Source organism: Ranitomeya imitator, chromosome 2 (genome assembly GCF_032444005.1).
Source record: "Ranitomeya imitator isolate aRanImi1 chromosome 2, aRanImi1.pri, whole genome shotgun sequence".
Classification (NCBI taxonomy): Eukaryota; Metazoa; Chordata; class Amphibia; order Anura; family Dendrobatidae; genus Ranitomeya; species Ranitomeya imitator.
The window spans coordinates 179323588-179349678 of record NC_091283.1 but is presented as its reverse complement, the minus strand read 5'-3'; the positions used below and the strand labels follow the sequence as shown (position 1 = coordinate 179349678).

Sequence of the window (26091 nt, the reverse complement as noted above, 5' to 3'; positions counted from 1 at the left end):
GTGTGGCAGAGTAGCAGCATTTGCGAGCAATAGTTTGCACCAGGCTGAGGTCACAGGACCAGACTTCATCATACAGTTTCTGCTGGCATAGTTTGGGTGTAAACACTAACGAACGCCACTAGGGGCGTGACTGGACAAGGTTGAGGTCATGGCTTAGCGCAATACATGGCCCTCTTTCCTGCTTGGAGGTATGCTACTACTCCTGCCATGCTTCTCCAGGCGGCTGACCCCTGGTGTAGAGTGTAACCTGATCCAGCAGGACCGGAAGGCGGAGCATAAGATAGCCTACTAAACTGCGCATGAGCATTCCCCACTGGCGCCTGCGCAGTGTGACACCGGTCTGAAAGGGAAGGCTGTCAGTCAGACCCAGAGAAGGAGGAAGCGGGACTGACGCCTGCGCAATATGGTCGGTTATTGCGAGACTTGTAGAGGTTGAGGGGTGTACTGTGTGGCCGCTGCTTGTGGACACTGTGGTGTAAGGGGGTCAGGGAGCAGCTGGGGGTCAGTATCGTGAGGTTGGGGTTCACCCTTATTGTACATGATAAGTTCGGCGCAGCCTGTGTGGACCATCTTTACAGGGGCACATGGTGGTATTGGGGTACACCGTAAACAGATCAGCGTCTGGCAGTATTGGGGTACACCACACACAGATCAGCGTCTGGCAGTATTGGGGTACACCGCACACAGATTAGCGCCTGGCAGTATTGGGGTACACCGCACACAGATCAGCGTCTGGCAGTATTGGGGTACACCACACACAGATCAGCGTCTGGCAGTATTGGGGTACACTACACAGATCAGCGTCTGGCAGTATTGGGGTACACCGCACACTGATCAGCGCCTGGCAGTATTGGGGTACACCACACACAGATCAGCGTCTGGCAGTATTGGGGTACACTACACAGATCGGCGTCTGGCAGTATTGGGGTACACCGCACACAGATCAGCGTCTGGCAGTATTGGGGTACACTACACTGATCAGCGTCTGGCAGTATTGGGGTACACCGCACACTGATCAGCGTCTGGCAGTATTGGGGTACACTACACTGATCAGCGTCTGGCAGTATTGGGGTACACCACACACAGATCGGCGTCTGGCAGTATTGGGGTACACTACACAGATCAGCGTCTGGCAGTATTGGGGTACACCGCACACAGATCAGCGTCTGGCAGTATTGGGGTACACCGCACACAGATCAGCGTCTGGCAGTATTGGGGTACACCGCACACAGATCAGCGTCTGGCAGTATTGGGGTACACCGCACACAGATCAGCGTCTGGCAGTATTGGGGTACACCGCACACTGATCAGCGTCTGGCAGTATTGGGGTACACCGCAGACAGATCAGTGTCTTGCAGTATTGGGGTGCACCACACACAGATCGGCGTCTGGCAGTATTGGGGTGCACCGCAGACAGATCAGCATCTGGCAGTATTGGGGTACACCGCAGACAGATCAGTGTCTTGCAGTATTGGGGTGCACCGCACACAGATCAGCGTCTGGCAGTATTGGGGTACACCACACACAGATCGGCGTCTGGCAGTATTGGGGTGCACCGCATACAGATCAGCATCTGGCAGTATTGGGGTACACCGCAGACAGATCAGTGTCTTGCAGTATTGGGGTGCACCACACACAGATCAGCGTCTGGCAGTATTGGGGTACACCACACACAGATCGGCGTCTGGCAGTATTGGGGTGCACCGCATACAGATCAGCATCTGGCAGTATTGGGGTACACCGCAGACAGATCAGTGTCTTGCAGTATTGGGGTGCACCGCACACAGATCGGCGTCTGGCAGTATTGGGGTACACCGCACACAGATCGGCGTCCGGCAGTATTGGGGTACACCGCACACAGATTGGCGTCTGGCAGTATTGGGGTACACCACACACAGATCGGCGTCTGGCAGTATTGGGGTACACCGCACACAGATCAGTGTCTTGCAGTATTGGGGTGTGCTGTGTTTGAGCCATACATTTGGGTACACTGTTTTTGGGGTGCGCTGTTATTAGCCTATAGGGGGTGTTGTTTGATGGTGAGCGGATGGACACAACAATGGGCTCATAGACATGTCGTTCATTACAAGTTTTGCACCGTTCTACTATTCCTCATGTTTCACTTCCTCGTCATCTCCAGGGTCTCTACTGTCAGCGAGAAGAAATATTCTTGTTACCATCCATAAGACCTGTACAAAGCTGGTACTTGTCACAGCTGAGGGTTTGCTACAGTTCTGCACCTTACCAACAAGAAGTCGGCGTTTACTGACTCCTGGAGTATGGGGGTGTTTAATGGAGCAATGCAGCACACGCTCGACCTCTGTCTGTGGGACTGCTGGGAATGGGGATCTCTGCCCACCTGCTCCATTCATTGTGTATGGGACTGCTGGGAATGGGGGATCTCTGCCCACCTGCTCCATTCATTGTGTATGGGATTGCTAGGAATGGGGAATCTCTGCCCACCTGCTCCATTCATTGCGTATGGGACTGCTGGGAATGGGGGATCTCTCCCCACCTGCTCCATTCATTGCGTATGGGACTGCTGGGAATGGGGGATCTCTGCCCACCTGCTCCATTCATTGCGTATGGGACTGCTGGGAATGGGGGATCTCTGCCCACCTGCTCCATTCATTGTGTATGGGACTGCTGGGAATGGGGGATCTCTGCCCAACTGCTCCATTCATTGTGTATGGGACTGCTGGGAATAGGGGATCTCTGCCCACCTCCGCTCCCTTCATTGTGTATGGGACTGCTGGGAATGGGGGATCTCTGCCCACCTGCTCCATTCATTGCATATGGGACTGCTGGGAATGGGGGATCTCTGCCCACCTCCGCTCCATTCATTGTGTATGGGACTGCTGGGAATGGGGGATCTCTGCCCACCTCTGCTCAATTCATTGTGTATGGGACTGCTGGGAATGGGGGATCTCTGCCCACCTCCGCTCCATTCATTGTGTATGGGACTGCTGGGAATGAGGGATCTCTGCCCACCTCCGCTCCATTCATTGTGTATGGGACTGCTGGAATGGGGGATCTCTGCCCACCTCTGCTCCATTCATTGTGTATGGGACTGCTGGAGTGGGGGATCTCTGCCCACCTCCGCTCCATTCATTGTGTATGGGAATGGGGGAGCTCTGCCCACCTCCGCTCCATTCATTGTGTTTGGGACTGCGGCGTCCAGCGGAGAGACAGTCACATGACTGCACCCAATATATGCAGATTATATGAAGAATATTAGGACTGGGTCACACAGTGCTGGGGCTTGTGACTTCCCTATATATATATATATATATATATATATATATATATATATATATATATATATATCTTCTTTGCAGCATTTCTTGGTTTAGACTCCTCATCAGCTTCTTCTTGGAGCTTCCCTGCTGCAGAGTGAGACAGCCAGGCAGTGCATTGTGGGTAATTCATGCTAATGAATGCAGATGGCAGGCCGCCCCTCCTCCGGCCGCACACTGCCAAGAGCTCTGGTTTTGTTTCCTGCGATTTGCATACGATTACCCAGAGTGCATCTCTGCTTCCCTTTCAGTGTGCCAGGAGAGGAGAGGAGCTGTGCAGGAAGCCTGCAGCTCGCTGAGCTCAGCACCATGGCCGGGGCCGGAGACTTGGATGCAGCCAGAGACCAGATCCAGAGGGAGATCGAAGCCCTGGAGAGAAGTTTGGGTCCGGACGTTTCATCCATCGATGTGATCGTGTCCGGCAGCAGCAGCAGTGACGACGACTCCGACGACGGTAGGCGGCTCGTGTACTTTTTAGTCTCCCTTATGTGTGTACATTGTATATAAAATACCAACTTGACACCGAAACTAAAAGAAACTGTATACCAATGCCGAAATTTTGCCAAATTCCTCTGTTCATCGCCGTATTTGTATAGAAATATAATCGTCTAATCATTTATTGCGGATTTAAGTTTTATTTTTTTTTTATTCATTTTTATTTGATGTAACAATCACAAAAGACGTTTTATTTCACCTTCATGACTTTTTTGCGAAATACTAGCTTTTTTGTTATCTGTTATATAATTATTCCAAATTTTGATGAGGTTTTTGATTTTTTTTTTTGTTATGCTAATTTAAAAGTAAAAATATATAAAAAATAATAATTATCTTCAGCCGCCATATTCTGAGAGCTATAACTGTTTTTTTTTTTCTTTTTTTGGTCAATAACAATTTATCATTGCTGTTATTTGCAGTACAAGCCGTAGTTTTTGTAATAATAAATTTTGGGGTCCGTACAACTTTTTTGATGTTTTTCTTATATACCTTTTTTTTTTTTTTTGAATGCAAAGTGATTAAAAAGAGCGATTCTATCATTTTGATATTTTAACATTCGCTGTCTGGTCTAAATTATTTTCTTATTTTGTCAGATCAGACAATTACGCATGCGGCGAATACCGAATGTATTTGATCTTTTTTTCTTTCTCTTCAATATTTGTATTTTTTCTTTTTTTTATACCTATATTTGGGGGAGGGTCTATATTCCATTTTTTTTTTATTTATTTTTTTAGCAGTCCCCTTAGGGAACCTGAACCTGCGATCTCTTGATCTCCCATATAATACACTGGTCTTGCCTTCTGTTGTATAATCGCCAGTCTCCTGTATAGGTGGGCTAACATGGCAGACATAGGGGGCCTTCATTAGTGGGCAATCCTGTGGCATGTGTCCAGGGCATCAATGATGGTGCGTTTTAAAGTGATCCAACCTTTTGTTTTCTTTTTTTATAGAATATTCTGACACTTTGGATGACGACTATGAAGCAGTAAGTTTCCATTTTGGACCTGAGCTATCCGATCAGCAAGTGAAACTTCGCTTGCACGTTTCGTTTTTTTTTGCTATACTTGTTAATGATGATTTAGGCATTTTTGGAATCTTTTCTGTAATTTCAGGATGAGTTGGTCCTGGAAGATGGCGGTCACAGAGCGGAGATGTGTCTGCAGATGAACCTGGTGTATCAGGCAGTGTTACAGGAGAAGCTCCAGGAGGTGGAACTTCTCATCTCCCAGAATAAAGTGCAGCAGGTACAGGGGACGGGGAGGACACTTGCATCCCACCTCCCTGTAGTTCTGCGGGTTGGGGATGGTCACTTTCACCAGTCTCATATTTTTTTTAGGAAGAATTGCTCTGGGAACTTGCAGGTCGGAAAACTACGCAGGCCGGAAGCACAAAACCTTACCCTTCGAATCTGTCCATTGGCCATTTCTACAAGCCGTACTTTAAAGATAAAGTCACCGGAGTGGTAAGGGATTTTGCGTTTTTAAAAATAATTTCCAGCAATTTTGGGACACATCGAACTTTTTGATCGCTTTGTACTCTTTTTCCTGGGGGGAAGCAGGGCGAATAAAGAACAACAATTCTGGTCGTTCAGTTTATTATTTTTTTATATTTCGCTTAATCTGACCTTTTATCTTTTTTTTTTTTTTTATTTTAGCTTTTTATTATTCAAATTTTTTTTTCTATATATAAATATTCACGTCCTCATGTAGTCGACCAAACAAAGCATGACACAAAGAGTTAAAGAAATTGTCCACTACTTGGACAACTCCTCATACCCCACGCTTGGCCCCGATTAAAATAAAAATGCCTGTACTCACCTCCCTTGTTAGCACCGTTCCCGCGGTGTCGACACTAGTGGTCCCGGGGCTCCTGTGTGGTGTTGTGACACATGACCCTAGTGCCCAATCAGAGCTGGCGTCACTGTCTCCGCCTTCGGACAAATCGAACATGAAGAGGAAGTCAGAGATCAGCTGCAGCCCGGATTTCCTCTTCATGTTCAATTCGACAGAAGGCGGAGACAGTGCTGCCACCTCTGATTGGGCGTCGGGGTCACATGTCACAACACCGCTTCACAGCCCCGAGGAGAGCAAGTGCCGACACCGCGGGAACGGCGCCAGCACGGGAGGGGAGTATAGACTTTTTTATTTTATCGGGGCCAAACATTTACATTAAGAAGGGTTTTCCTAGTAGTGGACATCGCCGTTAAGGAACACCAGAGCCAGTTCTGTGTCATGCTTGCCCTCTTCAGGTTCACTGTTTGTCCCTTCCCCAGAGGGCTCCTTTAAACAGATCTCGAGTTCCCATCACTGTGAAACTAAAGGTCAGAATCTAGAGAATATGGTAAAAATATTGAGAATTCCTTCTTTTTTTTTGCAGGGGCCTCCAGCTAATATGGAGATGATAGAGCGATCTTCTCATATTGTGAAAACCTTTAAACAATTAACCAGTAGACAATGTAAGTTGTCCGTATCCAGTATATGGAAATATACAAACCTGGGGGAGTCTGATTCCAGTTTTCCTCCATCCTAGAGGCCACAGGCTATGGTCCTCATGGATTACATGGTCAGCCATTCATTTCTGTGGTTTCCACGTAATGTATTGTGAATTCTGTTGTCGAACTCCCTCCTGTGGTCGTGAATGGTACTTCGGCGAGTTCTGTCTATGGGCTCCCTCTGGTGGCTATGAGTGAAGCTGCTGCTTCTGAGGTTCCTTACACAGGTGACATGGTTTATCCTTTGGTTGGCTTCTCTATTTAACTCCACTCAGATCGTTACTCCATGCCAGCTGTCAATGTTTTAGCATTGGTTCAGTTCGCTCCTGGATCTGCCTGGTGACCTGTCTTCTCCTGCAGAAGCTAAGTTCCTTATTGTTATTTTTGCTCATTATTTCTTTGTCCAGCTGGTTATCCTGATTTTGTCTTGCTAGCTGGAAGCTCTGGGATGCAGAGTGGCACCCTGCACCGTGAGTCGGTGCGGAGGACCCTTTTGCACACTCTGCGTGGTCTTTTGTAGGTTTTTGTGCTGACCGCAAAGATTCCTTTCCTATCCTCTGTCTGTTTAGTAAGTCTGGCCTCCCTTTGCTGAAACCTATTTCATTTCTGCGTTTGTGACTTTCATCTTTACTCACAGTCATTATATGTGGGGGGCTGCCTATTCCTTTGGGGAATTTCTCTGAGGCAAGGTAGGCTTTATTTTCTATCTCTAGGGCTAGCTAGCTCTGAGGCTGTGACGAGGCGCCTAGGGAGCGTCAGGAGCGCTCCACGGCTATTTTTAGTGTGTGCGATAGGATTAGGGCTTGCGGTCAGCAGAGCTCCCACATCCCAGAGCTCGTCCTGTATGAGTTTAACTGTCAGGTCGGGTGCTCCTAACCACCAGGTCATAACAGTAATGCTCTGTTGCTTCTCGGCCTTTTGGCTAACATCAGTTGTAGTATCTGTTCTTATCGGCAGGTTTGGCTCGGCCTGCAGATTGTGGCGGCAAATGTACTAATGCACACTGAGTAGGAAATTTGGGGTGTGCATAGGGTGGCTCCTATTGTCATTCCATCAGGTCACCCCTAGATTGAAACCATTGGACTAGTTTGAGAGCCTGGGGTTCAGAAGTGCTCTGGGGTGCCTGAGGACTACTCAGGATACAAGTCCCTGAATGGTTTAGGAGGTGTTTGTGGTCAAGAGGGTCTGCCTGCACCTGCGACCCCCTTGCTCGGACTAGGCTGACTCCCCATTCCACTGCTGGGAGCAAGATGGACTTTCCACAAACTTTGACGACCCCTGTCTCCCACCTTCTTTACAAGGGAGACAGAAGGTGGGAGATGAAGGGATCATTTCAAGAGTATATATATATATATATATATATATATATATAACACACATCATATTCTGATGTATACTATGTGGCCCATCTATTCTTCATTGCGCTCGGTTGGCAACTGTCTCAACATTTCTTTATTTTCCGCAATGTGGCGCCTTGTGTTCTGTTCTTTCTGAAAGTTGAGTATCGCACCAACTGAAAGAGTGATGCCAGAAAGATTTCTGTGTTTAATGCAGGACCCTAATCTAATATTTTGCCCACCGTACAGGGAGGAGTACAGATCCTGGCGAGTTAAGAAAAGCAGTTTTGAGTGACGGTTTACAAAAGATCCTTCAGCCCAAATTGTCCAAGTAAGTTCCTTCAGATCTACTAATCCAGTGTGGGAATTTCAGACCCACGTTGCCTGTCCAAGTAAAGGGAGCTCTCCCATAAAAAAACTTGGATCACTACTAGATGTATGACTAATGGGGGGTCCGACCCCTGGGACCCTCTCTATTCACAAGAACGGTTCCAAAGCTGCCTGTATGTTTGGAAGGGTAATGAGCATGTGCGACCACTGTCCATTCACAATCTGTCGGAGTGGCGCTCGCACTTGCTCACCACCTTTCCAATCCAAACACTTCATGTTGATCGTTGGGGGTCCGAGTGCTTCATCCATTGATCAGACAGTCGTCACCTTTCCTGTGGATTTTATGTAAGCGATAAATGCTTTTTCTTTTCTTCACGCACTGACCGGTATCGTCCCCAATCCCATTTATCATAATGTACGTTTATGACCATTCTGATTGGATTCTGGTTAGCGGAAGGATTGAGGATTTGGGAATCCAACTCCTTTTTACGGCATGTTTTATTACTTTATGTAACTCTCCTTTTAGGCTGGAATATCTGCAGCACAAGCATGACACCGCAAAATGTGACACGGACAAAACAATGATTAGAAAGCAGATGCGAGAGGTGGAGCAGGAGATCAGTGCTGTCAAGTACGTTACTTATTTTGCTAATATTTTTAGAGTCGCTCAACTCTACATTTGTTTCGATTTTATACAAAGTTCTACAACTCATCCAGCAAAAAACCAAGGAACATAGATGTAAAAAATATACACGTTATGGCTGTCAGAACGCAGAGTGGCTTGTCATTATACAACTATCCACTTGGGGCTGCTCCAAGGGAACTGCACAATATGGAAAAAAGTATTAGTTATTACATTTGGTTTTTATTTGGCCCCATTACCACCACTGTATAACATCTGGTCCCTCATCCCCGCTGTATAACCTCCGCCCCCCCGCCATGTTATCTGCCTTTACTAACATGACTGAATGGCTGGTGGTGCGGAGCTCACTGATGCCAGCGCGGTCCTGTAACAAGTCCATTCATGACATTTCTTTCACCTAAATCTCCCCCATCACCTGTGAGTTCAAATCTCCTCTGGTATAACATCAACACAAACACTGCGCCCCCGCCAGGAGCTTCATGCAGCCTTAGATCACCAAGCACAATGCTGAGCATCGGATGGAGTGGTGTAAAGCCGCCACCACTGGACTCTGGAAGAGCCGTGCTCTGTGCAGTGATGGATCACACTTCTCTATCTGTGTCTGATGGAGGAGCCTGGGTTTGGTGTACGCTGTACAGATGGTGGAGGAGATTACTGCTATGGGCTTGTTATCAGGGGTCGAACTCGGCCCCTTTGTTCCAGTCATGGGAAATCTTAATTTTTCAGCACAAGACATTGTGGACACTTGTAGCTTCCAGCTTTGTGGTAATAGTTTGGGGAAGACCCTTTTCTGTCCCCCATGACAGACATGGAGGGGAGTTTTGTGGAAGAACATGAGCGGCCGCACAGAGCCCGGACCTCAGCCCCATCCAAGAGCAGAGATTGTGACCCCGGCCTCCCCCAACATCAGGGTCTGACCCCACAAATGATCTTCTGGATGAAGGGCAACAATTTGCACAGACTCCTTGGCAGAAGAGCAGGAGCCGTTATATCTGCAGAGGGGCGACTCCATATTATGTCTGTGGATGTAGGAGGGGAGGTGAGAAAAGCTCCTTCAGGTGCACAATATGGATTAGAGGCTTAGGTGGGATGCGGGGGGCACATTCCTTTTTCCATATAGCTTTTGTACTTAGTCACAACTTTGCTTTTTGAGCTGCATTTCTGAACACAGCCTATGGGCAGGAGGGGCGCTGTTTCTGACTTAAAATCCTCAAAAAGTTTTGTGTTCAGTGTTTTTCCGGCTCTGAGTCAGGTGTGCAGAGTTCCCAGAGCGGCCGTACAAATCCGGATCTTAATTGATAGGAAGTATCAAACATTGCAAATTCCTTACATGGTGCTGTATTGGCGACATAGACATGGATTCCAAAATCCTTTTTGATATTTTTTTTGTTTTTTATGTAATCACATCTCATATTCCTATTTAATAAAAAAAAGTTATCTTTTTCTTTTTTTTCAGCCAACTTCCAGAGGAAGCGCTGTTGGGGAAGAGAACCGACGATCACGACTGGGAGAAGATTTCTAACGTCAATGTAAGCGAGCCTGCAGCTTCTGTCCTTAGATGGCCATCTTAGTATTCGGCAAACCCTATTATATGCCTGTGTCACAGGAAGACGTGTATATGTCAGAGTCGCCTGCCTGTGGGGATACATGTAACAGGCTGATAGGGGGGCAGACCTACTGTGAAGGGGGGTTCATCAGTGCCGGGTGGGAATATGCCTCTGGGAATACCTTGTATTCCTGCTTGTGATGGATCACACCGAACTGTTTTGTTCTGTTGGACATATGTGTAATCCAGGAGAATAAACCTCTCCGTCTGATAATTGGGGCACATGGAGCTCCAGTCACTTGTGTGGGGGCGAGCGATTACCGCTCCGCAATAGTGATGATCTGACATTATAACGTGTCTGTTCTCAGTTTGAAGGCGTCCACAGTGCGGATAGGCTTAGTAAGATATGGCAGAACGATCTGCACCCACACATCAACAAGGCGGACTGGGGAGAAGAGGAAACAAAAAAGTTACAAGAAATTGCACAAGAACACAACTTTGTCCACTGGGAAGAAATAGCCGAGGAGCTCGGGGTGAGTGTGTTACCTTCACATCCGCGTATGAGTCCAACATCTACAGTAGGTGCCCGAGTGCAACATCTACAGTAGGTGCCCGAGTCCAACATCTACAGTAGGTGCCCGAGTGCAACATCTACAGTAGGTGCCCGAGTCCAACAACTACAGTAGGTGCCCGAGTCCAACATCTACAGTAGGTACCCGAGTCCAACAACTACAGTAGGTGCCCGAGTGCAACATCTACAGTAGGTGCCCGAGTGCAACATCTACAGTAGGTGCCCGAGTGCAACATCTACAGTAGGTGCCCGAGTGCAACATCTACAGTAGGTGCCCGAGTGCAACATCTACAGTAGGTGCCCGAGTCCAACATCTACAGTAGGTGCCCGAGTCCAACATCTACAGTAGGTGCCCGAGTCCAAAATCTACAGTAGGTGCCCGAGTCCAACATCTACAGTAGGTGCCTGCGTTCCCAGAAATGTGAGGAAGCCCCGTAGTACGTGAACTAAGCTTATATTGCAATACCGGACCCCACTGGTGTGTGTGTGTGTATACCTGGCGATTGTCCATTTGTCACGGTAGGTCGCGCAGATGTGACGTTATCAGAGCCCTTCCCCTTCACCTCCTGGTGCGGTAGTGATAACTCCTGTAAAGTTACATAGACTACAAGTTTTGTTTTAGTGATGCCTCATGTGTAACTCCTTGCAGACAGGGAGAACGGGCTTCCAGTGTCTCCAGCAGTTCCAGCTCAACAATAAAGATTTCAAAAGGAAAGAGTTCATTAAGGAAGAAGATGAGATGCTGACGCACCTGGTGCAGAGGATGAGGGTGGGAATGCACATCCCTTATCACAAGAGTGAGTGTTTTACTCCTTTATATATGCATATATATGTGGCCACGTGAACTGCAGTAATCCGGCATCCTCCAGGGTTCCAGGTTATCGGATATTCCAAACATGCATATTCAATGGTGTGGTAGTATGGCCTCAGAATATCATAATGCTGGTTTTTATCAGCATGGAACAAGCTGTCCGTCTAATATCTATGGGGGATTCCTGACTCTCTGAGGGAGCAGGATCTGGCATGCTTATATACAACTAGATGGTGGCCAATCCTAATGCATTGGGTATTCTAGAATATTTATGTAGTTTATGAAGATTTTAGAATAATACAATGAATACACAGGATTCGGCCGGGCGCGACCAATTAGCGAAGCGTGGTTCAAATCCCGTGCCAATTCGCGGGCGGAGTGCGCCTGTCGCTGATTGTTCGCGGCCGGCCATGTAGTATATAGCACAGCCATGTAGCATATAACACCTTACGTAGCATAACACAGCCCACGTAGTATATAGCACAGCCCACGTAGTATATAGCACAGCCACATAGTATATAGCACAGCCACGTAGTATATTGCACAGCCCACGTAGTATATAGCACAGCCACGTAGTAGATTGCACAGCCACGTAGTATAACACAGCCATGTAGTTTATTGCACCGCCCACGTACTATGTAGCACAGCCCACGCAGTATATTACACAGCCACGTAGTATATAGCACAGCCACGTAGTATATTACACAGCCCACGTAGTATATACCACAGCCCATGTAGTATATTACACAGCCACGTAGTATATTACACAACCTCGTAGTATATTACACAGCCCACATAGTATATTGCACAGCCATGTAGTATATTACACAGCCCACGTAGTATATAGCAGAGCAACGTAGTATATAACACACAGGGCTGCCACTAGAAATTTTGGGGCCCCATACTGGCAAAATTTTCGGGGCCCCCTTGAAACTCCGCCCAGGCTCCACCCCAGCCCCGCCTCCAGGCTCCACCCCACGAACTGTCCACAGTCCCACCGCTCTCTCTTGGAAAATCTCCACTTCTCACCTATCACACATTGACAGTTCCCATCACCAGATCACACATATAGCCGGCAGCTTTTGTTTTGGCCAAAAGATTTTTTAAGCCGCCACCATAACACGGTAGACACTTTTGGCCAGGCCCTACTCTGCTGTAACCTATTAAATATTTGTTAAAATATGCAATACAATTTAGGTATATTTTTATTTATTTTTCAATTTTTAAAATGACCTATAATACTACATACAAGGAACAAATACCACAGCACTATGACCAGATGACATATTACCACCACAGTGATCGAATAATATAAAATACAAGGAACAAATACCGCTACACCATGACCAGACCGCATATTACCACCAATGACTGAATACTACAATACTGATCAGTAATAAAAAAAAACCCACAATACTATCACCATCAGTGCCATTATGCACAGGAGATCTGTAATTAGTAAGCAGTGTCTGTGTACAGGTAATACAGTGATCACCGGTGACATTACACACAGGAGCTCTGTATATAATGTATAGGTAATACAATGATCACTGGTGACATTGTACACAGGACCTCTGTATATAGTATATAGTGTATAGTGTCAGTGTATAGGTAACACTGACTCACCAGTGACGTCTCTAGGTGAAGTCCTTCATCTTTCATCCAGCACAGACCGCCATCACTTCATCCAGCCAGGACTCGTCTCTGCAGGAAATAACACAGTTATCTCGAGTTCCGCTTGTAGAACACATTACTTAATTTTCCCAACTTCTACATTACACCACATGAAGAAGGCAACATAGTATCACTCTACACAGTAACAGGACCGCCCCCCCATTTAAAACAGTATACTCAAAAAATAAAATAAATACATCACTGCAATAATAATATCCCTTAATTAGCCCCTATGGTAATATTCGCCATCCTAGCCCCCGTGTGTCTCATTCCAGGCTCCAGCCATATGTTCTCCCATCCTGCCCTCATTAGTAAGCGCTGCGGAATATGTTGGCGCTATATAAATAAAGATTATTATTATTATTATTATTATCCATTCTGCCCCATATGATCTCCCCATCCTGCCCCATCTGTCTCCATCGTATCCATCCTGCCCCATCTGTCTCCATTCTGTCCCATCTGTTTCCAATCCTGCCCCATCTGTGTCCAGCACTCTGCCCCATCTGTGTCCAGCACTCTGCCCCATCTGTGTCCAGCACTCTGCCCCATCTGTGTCCAGCACTCTGCCCCATCTGTGTCCAGCACTCTGCCCCATCTGTGTTCAGCACTCTGCCCCATCTGTGTCCAGCACTCTGCCCCATCTGTGTCCAATCCTGCCCCATCTGTGTCCAGCACTCTGCCCCATCTGTGTCCAATCCTGCCCCATCTCTGTCCAGCACTCTGCCCCATCTCTGTCCAGCACTCTGCCCCATCTCTGTCCAGCACTCTGACCCATCTCTGTCCAGCACTCTGACCCATCTCTGTCCAGCACTCTGACCCATCTCTGTCCAGCACTCTGACCCATCTCTGTCCAGCACTCTGACCCATCTCTGTCCAGCACTCTGACCCATCTGTGTCCAGCACTCTGACCCATCTGTGTCCAGCACTCTGCCCCATCTGTGTCCAGCACTCTGCCCCGTCTGTGTCCAATCCTGCCCCATCTGTGTCCAGCACTCTGCACCATCTGTTTCCAATCCTGCCTCATCTGTGTCCAGCACTCTGCCCCATCTGTGTCCAGCACTCTGCCCCATCTGTGTCCAGCACTCTGCCCCATCTGTGTCCAATTCTGCCCCATCTGTGTCCAGCACTCTGCCCCATCTGTGTCCAATCCTGCCCCATCTGTGTCCAGCACTCTGCCCCATCTGTGTCCAATCCTGCCCCATCTGTGTCCAGCACTCTGCCCCATCTGTGTCCAGCACTCTGCCCCATCTGTGTCCAGCACTCTGCCCCCCCCTGTGTCCAGCTTTCTGCCCCCCCTGTGTCCAGCTTTCTGCTGCCCCCCCTGTGTCCAGCTTTCTGCCCCCCCTGTGTCCAGCTTTCTGCCCCCCCTGTGTCCAGCTTTCTGCCCCCCCTGTGTCCAGCTTTCTGCCCCCCGTGTCCAGCTTTCTGCCCCCCCCGTGTCCAGCTTTCTGCCCCCCCCCCGTGTCAAGCTTTCTGCCCCCGTGTCCAGCTCTCTGCCCCCCCCTGTGTCCAGCTCTCTGCCCCCCCCTGTGTCCAGCTTTCTGCCCCCCCGTGTCCAGCTTTCTGCCCCCCCTGTGTCCAGCTTTCTGCCCCCCCGTGTCCAGCTTTCTGCCCCCCCGTGTCCAGCTTTCTGCCCCCCCGTGTCCAGCTTTCTGCCCCCCCTGTGTCCAGCTTTCTGCCCCCCCTGTGTCCAGCTTTCTGCCCCCCCTGTGTCCAGCTTTCTGCCCCCCCTGTGTCCAGCTTTCTGCCCCCCCTGTGTCCAGCTTTCTGCCCCCCCTGTGTCCAGCTTTCTGCCCCCCCTGTGTCCAGCTTTCTGCCCTCCCCCCTGTGTCCAGCTTTCTGCCCTCCCCCCTGTGTCCAGCTTTCTGCCCCCCCCTGTGTCCAGCTTTCTGCCCCCCCCTGTGTCCAGCTTTCTGCCCCCCCGTGTCCAGCTTTATTGCCTCCCCCTGTGTCCAGCTTTCTGCCCCCCCCTGTGTCCAGCTTTCTGCCCCCCCCCTGTGTCCAGCTTTCTGCCCCCCCTGTGTCCAGCTTTCTGCCCCCCCTTGTGTCCAGCTTTCTGCCCCCCCCGTGTCCAGCTTTCTGCCCCCCCTATGTCCAGCTTTCTGCCCCCCCTGTGTCCAGCTTTACTGCCCCCCCTGTGTCCAGCCTTCTGCCCCCCCTGTGTCCAGCTTTCTGCCCCCCCCCCCCCCTGTGTCCAGCTTTCTGCCCCCCCCCCTGTGTCCAGCTTTCTGCCCCCCCCTGTGTCCAGCTTTCTGCCCCCCCCCTGTGTCCAGCTTTCTGCCCCCCCTGTGTCCAGCTTTACTGCCCCCCCCTGTGTCCAGCTTTCTGCCCCCCCTGTGTCCAGCTTTACTGCCCTGGGCCCGCACATCAATAGCGTTAAGCAGCTGTAGCACCGGCCGCCGCTAAGGGCCCGGTTCAGCCTGCGGCTGCCGGTAGGGGCCCGGTGAGCAGGTAAGAAGGGGCCCGATGCGGGCCCCCTCTGCTCACCGGGCCCCATACGCCAGTCACGGCTGTAATGCCCTGATGGCGGCCCTGATAACACAGGTCATGCAGTATATAGCAATGTGGGCACCATATCCCTGTTAAAAAAATTAGAATTAAAGGGAACCTGTCACCCCGAAAATCGCGGGTGAGGTAAGCCCACCGGCATCAGGGGCTTATCTACAGCATTCTGTAATGCTCACCCAAGGGCGGTCCCGCTGCTGGTCAGGTCAAACGGGCGTCTCCGGTCCGCTGTGGCGCCTCCCATCTTCATTACAAGACGTCCTCTTCTGGTCTTCACGCCGCAGCTCCGCCGCAGGCGTACTTTGCTCTGCCCTGTTGAGGGCAGATGATAGTACTGCAGTGCGCAGGCGCCGGAAAGGTCAGAGGTCCGGCGCCTGCGCACTGCAGTACTTTGTCTGCCCAACAGGGCAGAGCAAAGTACGCCTGCGCTGGAGCCGTGGCTGAAGATCAGAAGAGGCTGTTGAAAGTGAAACTGCCAATCAGAGCGATTTGTAATATTTCACCTATTATAACTGGTGAAATATTACAATCCAGCCATGGCCGATGCTGCAATATCATCGGCCATGGCTGGAAACACTGATGTGCCCCCAGCCCACCCCACCGATCGCCCCCCCAAGCCACCGATCAGTCCTTTACACTGCTCCGCTCCCCTCCGTCCTCCTGTCCGCTCACCCCCGAGCTCTTGTCCGCTCACCCCCGTGCTCCAATCACCCCCCCCCCGTGCTCCAACCACCCCCCCTGCAGTCCGATCCACCCCCCGATGCTCCAGTGCACCCCACCCCCCGTGCTCCGATTTCCCCCCCCCCCATGCTCCGATCCACCACCCCGTGCTCCCCCCCCCCACCCCATCATACTTTTTTTTTATCAGATAGATTTTTATTATCCGCAAAGAATAAACAATCAGAATATTTCTCATGGCAATGTTTCATTAAACATTTACAGATAACTTTTTCCCCCCGACCCAGAGCCCACCCACCCCGCCCCACCCCTGAGACCTCAGCCAGAGCCACTTCCCATCATCATACAAACATTTGAATAAACATCCGTTATATTTCCATTGAATACTAGGTTCCCTATATTCTCATTTATCATCTTAATTCAAGTCCATCCACGGTTGCCACAGCTTGTGGAAGATGTCCAGCTTATTCCTTTTGGTGTAGATACTTTTCTCCAAAGTAAGTATATGCTCCGCTTGCTTAAGAAAGTCTCTTCTTGTTGGAGGTTCCTCTCTAATCCAAAATTTGGCGATCAATTTCCTAGCAATGAATAACAATCGTGCAATAGCTATTTTAAACATGTTGTCCATAACAATTTCCTCCACATATCCCAATATGCAAGTCAGTGGAACCCTAGGGACAGAACATCCATACACCAGTTCAATACGATTTAAAACAACTATCCAGAAGGAGGACAGTCTAGGGCACTGCCACATCATATGCAATATCCCCGCCTGGGATTGTGAGCACCGAGGGCATTCCGAGTTCTGCCTAAGCCCAGCCTTGAACAACCTGTCAGGAGTTCTATAGGCCCTATGGATTACGAATAACTGTGATAGCCTGCCAGGTTCACTCATTGATATCTTGGGCACATATTCTAGGACTGACTCCCATCTATCATTGTCAATTATTCCCAATTCAGCTTCCCATTTCCCTTTGGCTCGGATGGGATATTTTTCCAGGAAAGAAAAAAGTAGAAACCCATATATTTCTGAAATCGCCCCCTTCGTGCAGCTATTCTTAAGGATATAGTCGATCATGAGATCAATCTGTACCACTATGGCTCCCCTTTTATTCTGTGCCTGATAAGCATGAGAGATACGATTATACTGGAACAATTCAGACTGTGGCAACTGAAATTCTTCCTGCAACTCCTCAAATGTTTTAAGTCTGCCCTGACTTATCAGCTGCCCCAGCCGTTTAATACCTGCTGCAGACCAAAAGTGAAAACCCTCCCTCTGCCTAAATTCCGGTAGATAAATGTTGTCCCAAATAGGCGAGAATCTGGTGAACCCACTCACTTCCCTAATGAGTTTGACTTTTTCCCATACTCTGTGAATTAATTTGATAGTGCACCCCTGTGAACCCATTTTTTTGAATTGTCCTCCCTCCAAACTGTCACTCAAAACGTCTGCCTGTAGTAAGAACCTCAAGCTATTAGGTATTTGCACACTCCCTGCCTCCTCCCCCCATCCTTTGAGATGTCACCCCATCATACTTACCGAGCCTCCCGTGGTCCGTCCGTCTTCTTTCCTGGGCGCCGCCATCTTCCAAAATGGAGGGCGCATGCGCAGTGCGCCCGCCGAATCGGCCGGCAGATTCGTTTCAAGTGCATTTTGAGCACTGCGATAAAACCTATCGCAGTGATCAAAATAAAAAAAATATTGAATGACACCCCCCTTTGTCACCCCATAGGTAGGGACAATAATAATATAAAGATTTTTTTTATTTTCTTCCACTAAGGTTGGGGTAAGAATTAGGGTTAGGGTTAGGTTTCGGTATGTGCACACGTATTCTGGTCCTCTGCGGATTTTTCCGCTGCGGATTTGATAAATCCGCAGTGCTAAACCACTGCGGATTTATGGCAGATTTACCGCGGTTTTTCTGCACATTTCACTGCAGTTTTACAACTGCGATTTTCTATTGGAGCATTTGTAAAACCGCTGTGGAATCCGCAGAAAGAAGCCACATGCTGCGGAATGTAAACCGCTGTGTTTCCGTGCAGTTTTTCTGCAGCATGTGTACTGCGATTTTTGTTTTCCATAGGTTTACATTGAACTGTAAACTCATGGGAAACTGCTGCGGATCCGCAGCGTTTTCCGCAGCGTGTGCACATACCTTTAGAACTAGGCTATGTGCACACGGTGCGGATTTGGCTGCGGATCCGCAGCGGATTGGCCGCTGCAGATTCGCAGCAGTGTTCCATCAGGTTTACAGTACCATGTATGGAATGTACCATCTATGGAAAACCAAATCCGCTGTGCCCATGGTGCGGAAAATACCACGCGGAAACGCTGCGTTGTATTTTCCGCAGCATATCAATTCTTTGTGCGGATTCCGCAGCGTTTTACACCTGTTCCTCAATAGGAATCCGCAGGTGAAATCTGCACAAAAAACACTGGAAATCCACGGTAAATCCGCAGGTAAAACGCAGTGCCTTTTACCCGCGGATTTTTCAAAAATGATGCTGAAAAATCTCACACGAATCCGCAACGTGGGCACATAGCCTTAGGGTTAGGGTTGGAATTAGGGTTGTGGTTAGGGTTAGGGGTGGGTTGTGGTTAGGGTTGTGATTAGGGTTATGGCTACAGTTGGGATTAGGGTTAGGGGTGTGTTGCGGTTAGGGTTGTGATTAGGGTTATGGCTACAGTTGGGATTAGGGTTAGGGGTGTGTTGCGGTTAGGGTTGTGATTAGGGTTATGGCTACAGTTGGGATTAGGGTTAGGGGTGTGTTGGGGTTAGTGTTGGAGGTAGAATTGAGGGGTTTCCACTGTTTAGGCACATCAGGGGTCTCCAAACGCAACATGGCGCCACCATTGATTCCAGCCAATCTTGTATTCAAAAAGTCAAATGGTGCTCCCTCCCTTCCAAGCCCCGACGTGTGCCCAAACAGTGGTTTACCCCCACATATGGGGTACCAGCATACTCAGGACAAACTGCGCAACAATTACTGGGGTTCAATTTCTCCTGTTACCATTGTGAAAATAAAAAAATGCTTGCTAAAACATCATTTTTGAGGAAAGAAAAATGTTTTTTTATTTTCACGGCTCTGCGTTGTAAACGTCTGTGAAGCACTTGGGGGTTCAAAATGCTCACCACATATCTAGATAAGTTCCTTGGGGGGTCTAGTTTCTAAAATGGGGTCACTTGTGGGTGGTTTCTACTGTTTAGGCACACCAGGGGCTCTGCAAACGCAACGTGACACCCGCAGACCATTCCATCAAAGTCTGCATTTCAAAAGTCACTACTTCCCTTCTGAGCCCCGACGTGTGCCCAAACAGTGGTTTACCCCCACATATGGGGTATCACCGTACTCAGGAGAAACTGGACAACAACTTTTGGGGTCAAATTTCTCCTGTTACCCTTGGAAAAATAAAAAATTGCAGGCTAACAGATCATTTTTGAGAAAATATATATTTTTTTTATTTTCATGGCTCTGCGTTATAAACTTCTGTGAAGCACTTGGGGGTTCAAACTCCTCACCACACATCTAGATTAGTTCCTTTGGGGGTCTAGTTTCCAAAATGGGGTCATTTGTGGGGGATCTCCAATGTTTAGGCACACAAGGGCTCTCCAAACGTGACATGGTGTCCGCTAATGATTGGAGCTAATTTTCCATTTAAAAAGCCAAATGGCGTGCTTTCCCTTCCGAGCCCTGCCGTGCGCCCAAACAGTGGTTTACCCCCACATATGGGGGTATCAGCGTACTCAGGACAAACTGTACAACAACATTTGGGGTCCAATTTCTCCTAATACCCTTGGCAAAATAGGAAATTCCAGGCTAAAAAATCATTTTTGAGGAAAGAAAAGTTATTTTTTATTTTCATGGCTCTGCGTTATAAACTTCTGTGAAGCACCTGGGAGTTTAAAGTGCTCAATATGCATCTAGATAAGTTCCTTGGGGGGTCTAGTTTCCAAAATGGGGTCACTTGTGGGGGAGCTCCAATGTTTAGGCACACAGGGGCTCTCCAAACGCGACATGGTGTCCGCTAACAATTGGAGCTAATTTTCCATTCAAAAAGTCAAATGGCGCGCCTTCCCTTCCGAGCCCTGCCGTGTGCCCAAACAGTGGTTTATCCCCACATATGAGGTATCGGCGTACTCGGGAGAAATTGCCCAACAAATTTTAGGATCCATTTTATCCTATTGCCCATGTGAAATTGAAAAAAATGAGGCGAAAATAAATTTTTTGTGAAAAAAAAGTACTTTTTCATTTTTACGGATCAATTTGTGAAGCACCTGGGGGTTCAAAGTGCTCACTATGCATCTAGATAAGTTCCTTGGGGTGTCTAGTTTCCAAAATGGGGTCACTTTTGGGAGAGCTCCAATTTTTAGGCACACGGGGGCTCTCCAAACGTGACATGGTGTCCGCTAAAGAGTGGAGCCAATTTTTCATTCAAAAAGTCAAATGGCGCTCCTTCCCTTCCAAGCACTGCCGTGCTCCCAAACAGTGGTTTACCCCTACATATGAGGTATCAGCGTTCTCAGGACAAATTGAACAACAACTTTCGTGGTTCAGTTTCTCCTTTTACCATTGTGAAATCAAAAAAATTGTTGCTAAAAAATAATTTTTGTGACTAAAAAGTTAAATGTTCATTTTTTCCTTCCATGTTGCTTCTGCTGCTGTGAAGCACCTGAAGGGTTAATAAACTTCTTGAATGTGGTTTTGTGCACCTTGAGGGGTGCAGTTTTTAGAATGGTGTCACTTTTGGGTATTTTCAGCCATATAGATCCCATAAACTGACTTCAAATGTGAGGTGGTCCCTAAAACAAATGGTTTTGTAAATTTCGTTGTAAAAATGAGAAATCGTTGGTCAAATTTTAACCCTTATAACTTCCTAGCAAAAAAAAATTTTGTTTCCAAAATTGTGCTGATGTAAAGTATACATGTGGGAAATGTTATTTATTAACTATTTTGTGTCACATAACTCTCTGGTTTAACAGCATAAAAATTCAAATTGTGAAAATTGCGAAATTTTCAAAATTTTCGCCAAATTTCCGTTTTTATCACAAATAAACGCATAATTTATTGACCTAAATTTACCACTAACATGAAGCCCAATATGTCACGAAAAAACAATCTCCGAACCGCTAGGATCCGTTGAAGCGTTCCTGAGTTATTACCTCATAAAGGGACACTGGTCAGAATTGCAAAAAACGGCCAGGTCATTAAGGTCAAAATAGGCTGGGTCATGAAGGGGTTAACGGAGTGCGTTACACCGCGTTATGCCGCTGTGTAAGGCAATCCGGTTAATGCTGTGTGGGCGCTGACTGGGGGGGGGAGTATGGAGGGGGCACTGACTGCTGGGTAGTAGGGAGGGGCTAATTCGCGTTCGGACTGTGCCCGTCGCTGATTGGTCACGGCCTTGGGCCGCGACCAATCAGCGATGCGGGACGGGATTTCCGTGACAGACAGACAAACAGACGGAAGTGTCCCGCAGACAATTATATAGTAGACTAGATGGTAGCCCGATTCGAACGCATCGGGAATTCTAGAATATGTATGTAGTTTATTTATGAAGATTTTAGAATAATACAATGAATACACAGGATTCGGCCGGCCGCGACCAATTAGCGAAACGTGGTTCAAATCCCGCCCCAATTCGCGGTCGGACTGCGCCTGTCGCTGATTGTTCGCGGCCGGCCACGTAGTATATACAGTGGGGCAAAAAAGTACCGTATATACTCGAGTATAAGCCGACCCGAGAATAAGCCGACCCCCCTAATTTTGCCACAAAAAACTGGGAAAACTTATTGACTCGAGTATAAGCCTAGGGTGGAAATGCAGCATTTACCGGTGAATTTCAAAAATAAAAATAGATCATTATTTCCCCATAGCTGTGCCATATAGTGCTCTGCACCGTTCATATTTCCCCATAGGTGTGAACCATATAGTGCTCTGCACCGTTCATTGTGCCCCCTAGCTGTGCCATATACGGTGCTCTGCACCGTTCACTGTGCCCCATAGCTGTGCCATATACGGTGCTCTGCACCGTTCACTGTGCCCCATACATAGCTGTGCTGTGCCATATACGGTGCTCTGCACCGTTCACTGTGCCCCATAGCTGTGCTGTGCCATATACGGTGCTCTGCACCGTTCACTGTGCCCCATAGCTGTGCTGTGCCATATACGGTGATCTGCACCGTTCACTGTGCCCCATAGCTGTGCTGTGCCATATACGGTGCTCTGCACCGTTCACTGTGCCCCATAGCTGTGCTGTGCCATATACGGTCCTCTGCACCGTTCACTGTGCCCCATAGCTGTGCTGTGCCATATACGGTGCTCTGCACCGTTCACTGTGCCCCATAGCTGTGCTGTGCCATATACGGTGCTCTGCACCGTTCACTGTGCCCCATAGCTGTGCTGTGCCATATACGGTGCTCTGCACCGTTCACTGTGCCCCATACATAGCTGTGCTGTGCCATATACGGTGCTCTGCACCGTTCACTGTGCCCCATAGCTGTGCTGTGCCATATACGGTGCTCTGCACCGTTCACTGTGCCCCATACATAGCTGTGCTGTGCCATATACAGTGCTCTGCACCGTTCACTGTGCCCCATAGCTGTGCTGTGCCATATACGGTGCTCTGCACCGTTCACTGTGCCCCATAGCTGTGCTGTGCCATATACGGTGCTCTGCACCGTTCACTGTGCCCCATACATAGCTGTGCTGTGCCATATACGGTGCTCTGCACCGTTCACTGTGCCCCACAGCTGTGCTGTGCCATATACGGTGCTCTGCACCGTTCACTGTGCCCCATAGATGTTCCACATAAATTTGTGCCGCCGCTGCCGCAATAAAGAAAAAAAAACACATACCTCCCTTGATTGCAGCTCCCGGCGTCTCGTTCCGGCGCCTCCATCTTCCCGGCGTCTCTGCTCTGACTGATCAGGCAGAGGGCGCCGCGCACACTGTATGCGTCATCGCGCCCTCTGCCTGAACAGTCAGAGAGCAGAGACGCCGGGAAGATGGAGGCGCCGGCCGGGAAGATGGATCGGCGGCTGGAACGAGGACAGGTGAATATGCTATACTCACCTAGTCCTGGCGATCCTCGCGCTGTCCCCGCCTGTCTTTGGCGCTGCAGCTTCTTTCTCTATCAGCGGTCACCGGCACCGCTGATTAGAGAAATGAATAAGCGGCTCCGCCCCTATGGGAGGTGGAGCCGCTTATTCATTTCTGTAATGAGCGGTCCCACGTGACCGCTGAAGAGAGGAAGAAACTGCAGCGCCGAAGCCCGTGGGACGGCAGGGACAGCGCGAGGATCGCTGGGACTAGGTAAGTATACCCCAGCGCCCTCAGCCCCTCACCTGCCGACCCCACCGCTACCGTGACTCGAGTATAAGCCGAGGGGGGCACTTTCAGCCCAAAAATTTGGGCTGAAAATCTCGGCTTATACTCGAGTATATACGGTATTTAGTCAGTCAGCAATAGTGCAAGTTCCACCACTTAAAAAGATGAGAGGCGTCTGTAATTTACATCATAGGTAGACCTCAACTATGGGAGACAAACTGAGAAAAAAAAATCCAGAAAATCACATTGTCTGTTTTTTTAACATTTTATTTGCATATTATGGTGGAAAATAAGTATTTGGTCAGAAACAAAATTTCATCTCAATACTTTGTAATATATCATTTGTTGGCAATGACAGAGGTCAAACGTTTTCTGTAAGTCTTCACAAGGTTTCCACACACTGTTGTTGGTATGTTGGCCCATTCCTCCATGCAGATCTCCTCTAGAGCAGTGATGTTTTTGGCTTTTCGCTTGGCAACACGGACTTTCAACTCCCTCCAAATATTTTCTATAGGGTTGAGATCTGGAGACTGGCTAGGCCACTCCAGGACCTTGAAATGCTTCTTAAGAAGCCACTCCTTCGTTGCCCTGGCGGTGTGCTTTGGATCATTGTCATGTTGAAAGACCCAGCCACGTTTCATCTTCAATGCCCTTGCTGATGGAAGGAGGTTTGCACTCAAAATCTCACGATACATCGCCCCATTCATTCTTTCATGTACCCGGATCAGTCGTCCTGGCCCCTTTGCAGAGAAACAGCCCCAAAGCATGATGTTTCCACCACCATGCTTTACAGTAGGTATGGTGTTTGATGGATGCAACTCAGTATTCTTTTTCCTCCAAACACGACAAGTTGTGTTTCTACCAAACAGTTCCAGTTTGGTTTCATCAGACCATAGGACATTCTCCCAAAACTCCTCTGGATCATCCAAATGCTCTCTAGCAAACTTCAGACGGGCCCGGACATGTACTGGCTTAAGCAGTGGGACACGTCTGGCACTGCAGGATCTGAGTCCATGGTGGCGTAGTGTGTTACTTATGGTAGGCCTTGTTACATTGGTCCCAGCTCTCTGCAGTTCATTCACTAGGTCCCCCCGCGTGGTTCTGGGATTTTTGCTCACCGTTCTTGTGATCATTCTGACCCCACGGGGTGGGATTTTGCGTGGAGCCCCAGATCGAGGGAGATTATCAGTGGTCTTGTATGTCTTCCATTTTCTAATTATTGCTCCCACTGTTGATTTCTTCACTCCAAGCTGGTTGGCTATTGCAGATTCAGTCTTCCCAGCCTGGTGCAGGGCTACAATTTTGTTTCTGGTGTCCTTTGACAGCTCTTTGGTCTTCACCATAGTGGAGTTTGGAGTCAGACTGTTTGAGGGTTTGCACAGGTGTCTTTTTATACTGATAACAAGTTTAAACAGGTGCCATTACTACAGGTAATGAGTGGAGGAAAGAGGAGACTCTTAAAGAAGAAGTTACAGGTCTGTGAGAGCCAGAAATCTTGATTGTTTGTTTCTGACCAAATACTTCTTTTCCACCATAATATGCAAAAAAAAATGATAAAAAAACAGACAATGTGATTTTCTGGATTTTTTTATCTCAGTTTGTCTCCCATAGTTGAGGTCTACCTATGATGTAAATTACAGACGCCTCTCATCTTTTTAAGTAGTGGAACTTGCACTATTGCTGACTGACTAAATACTTTTTTGCCCCACTGTAGCACAGCCACGTAGTATATAACAGCCCATGTAGTAAATAGCACAGCCACGTAGTATATTGCACAGCCCACGTAGTATATAGCACAGCCCTTGTAGTATATAGCACAGCCCACAGAGTATATAGCACAGCCCACGCAGTATATTGCACAGCCCGCGTAGTATATTGCACAGCCCGCGCAGTACAACGCACGCAGTGTATAACACAGGCCACGTAGTGTATAGCACAGCCCATGCAGTACATTGCACAGCCCGCGTAGTACATTGCACAGCCTGCGTAGTACATTGCACAGCCCGTGCAGTACATTGCACAGCCCGCGCAGTATATTGCCCAGCCCGCGTAATATATTGCACAGCCCGCGCAGTCTATCACAATGTGGGCACCATATCCCTGTTTTAAAAAAAAAAAAGAATTAAAATAAAAAATATTTATATACTCACCCTCCATTGGCCCCCGGATCGAAGCGGTTACCGACGCTCCTCGCGTGCTCCGGTCTGAAGAGTGCATTGCGGTTTCGCGAGATGATGACGTAGCGGTTTCGCGATGCCGCGCGTCATTATCTCGCGAGACCGCAATGCATGGAGCGGTCACCGGGGCGTCGCGAGGAGCGGGAAAGGCCTGTTCCTGATCCGGGGGGCAGACGGACGGTGAGTATAGAACTATTTTTTATTTGTT

General features: G+C 48.4%; 1 protein-coding gene across 1 annotated transcript in view; it reads left to right on the top strand.

Annotated features, from left to right (window-relative positions):
• The first annotated feature begins 3551 nt into the window (after nucleotides 1–3551).
• SNAPC4 (small nuclear RNA activating complex polypeptide 4) overlaps nucleotides 3552–26091 on the top strand; it is a 60358-nt gene continuing 37818 nt past the window's right edge. Inside the window, exons 1-10 of the mRNA XM_069748134.1 lie at nucleotides 3552–3750; nucleotides 4742–4776; nucleotides 4904–5035; nucleotides 5128–5253; nucleotides 6168–6246; nucleotides 7869–7950; nucleotides 8476–8580; nucleotides 10049–10121; nucleotides 10507–10671; nucleotides 11359–11506. Coding sequence (XP_069604235.1) covers nucleotides 3606–3750; nucleotides 4742–4776; nucleotides 4904–5035; nucleotides 5128–5253; nucleotides 6168–6246; nucleotides 7869–7950; nucleotides 8476–8580; nucleotides 10049–10121; nucleotides 10507–10671; nucleotides 11359–11506 — 1090 coding nt within the window. The 5' untranslated portion in view covers nucleotides 3552–3605. The remainder of the gene's footprint in view (nucleotides 3751–4741; nucleotides 4777–4903; nucleotides 5036–5127; nucleotides 5254–6167; nucleotides 6247–7868; nucleotides 7951–8475; nucleotides 8581–10048; nucleotides 10122–10506; nucleotides 10672–11358; nucleotides 11507–26091) is intronic.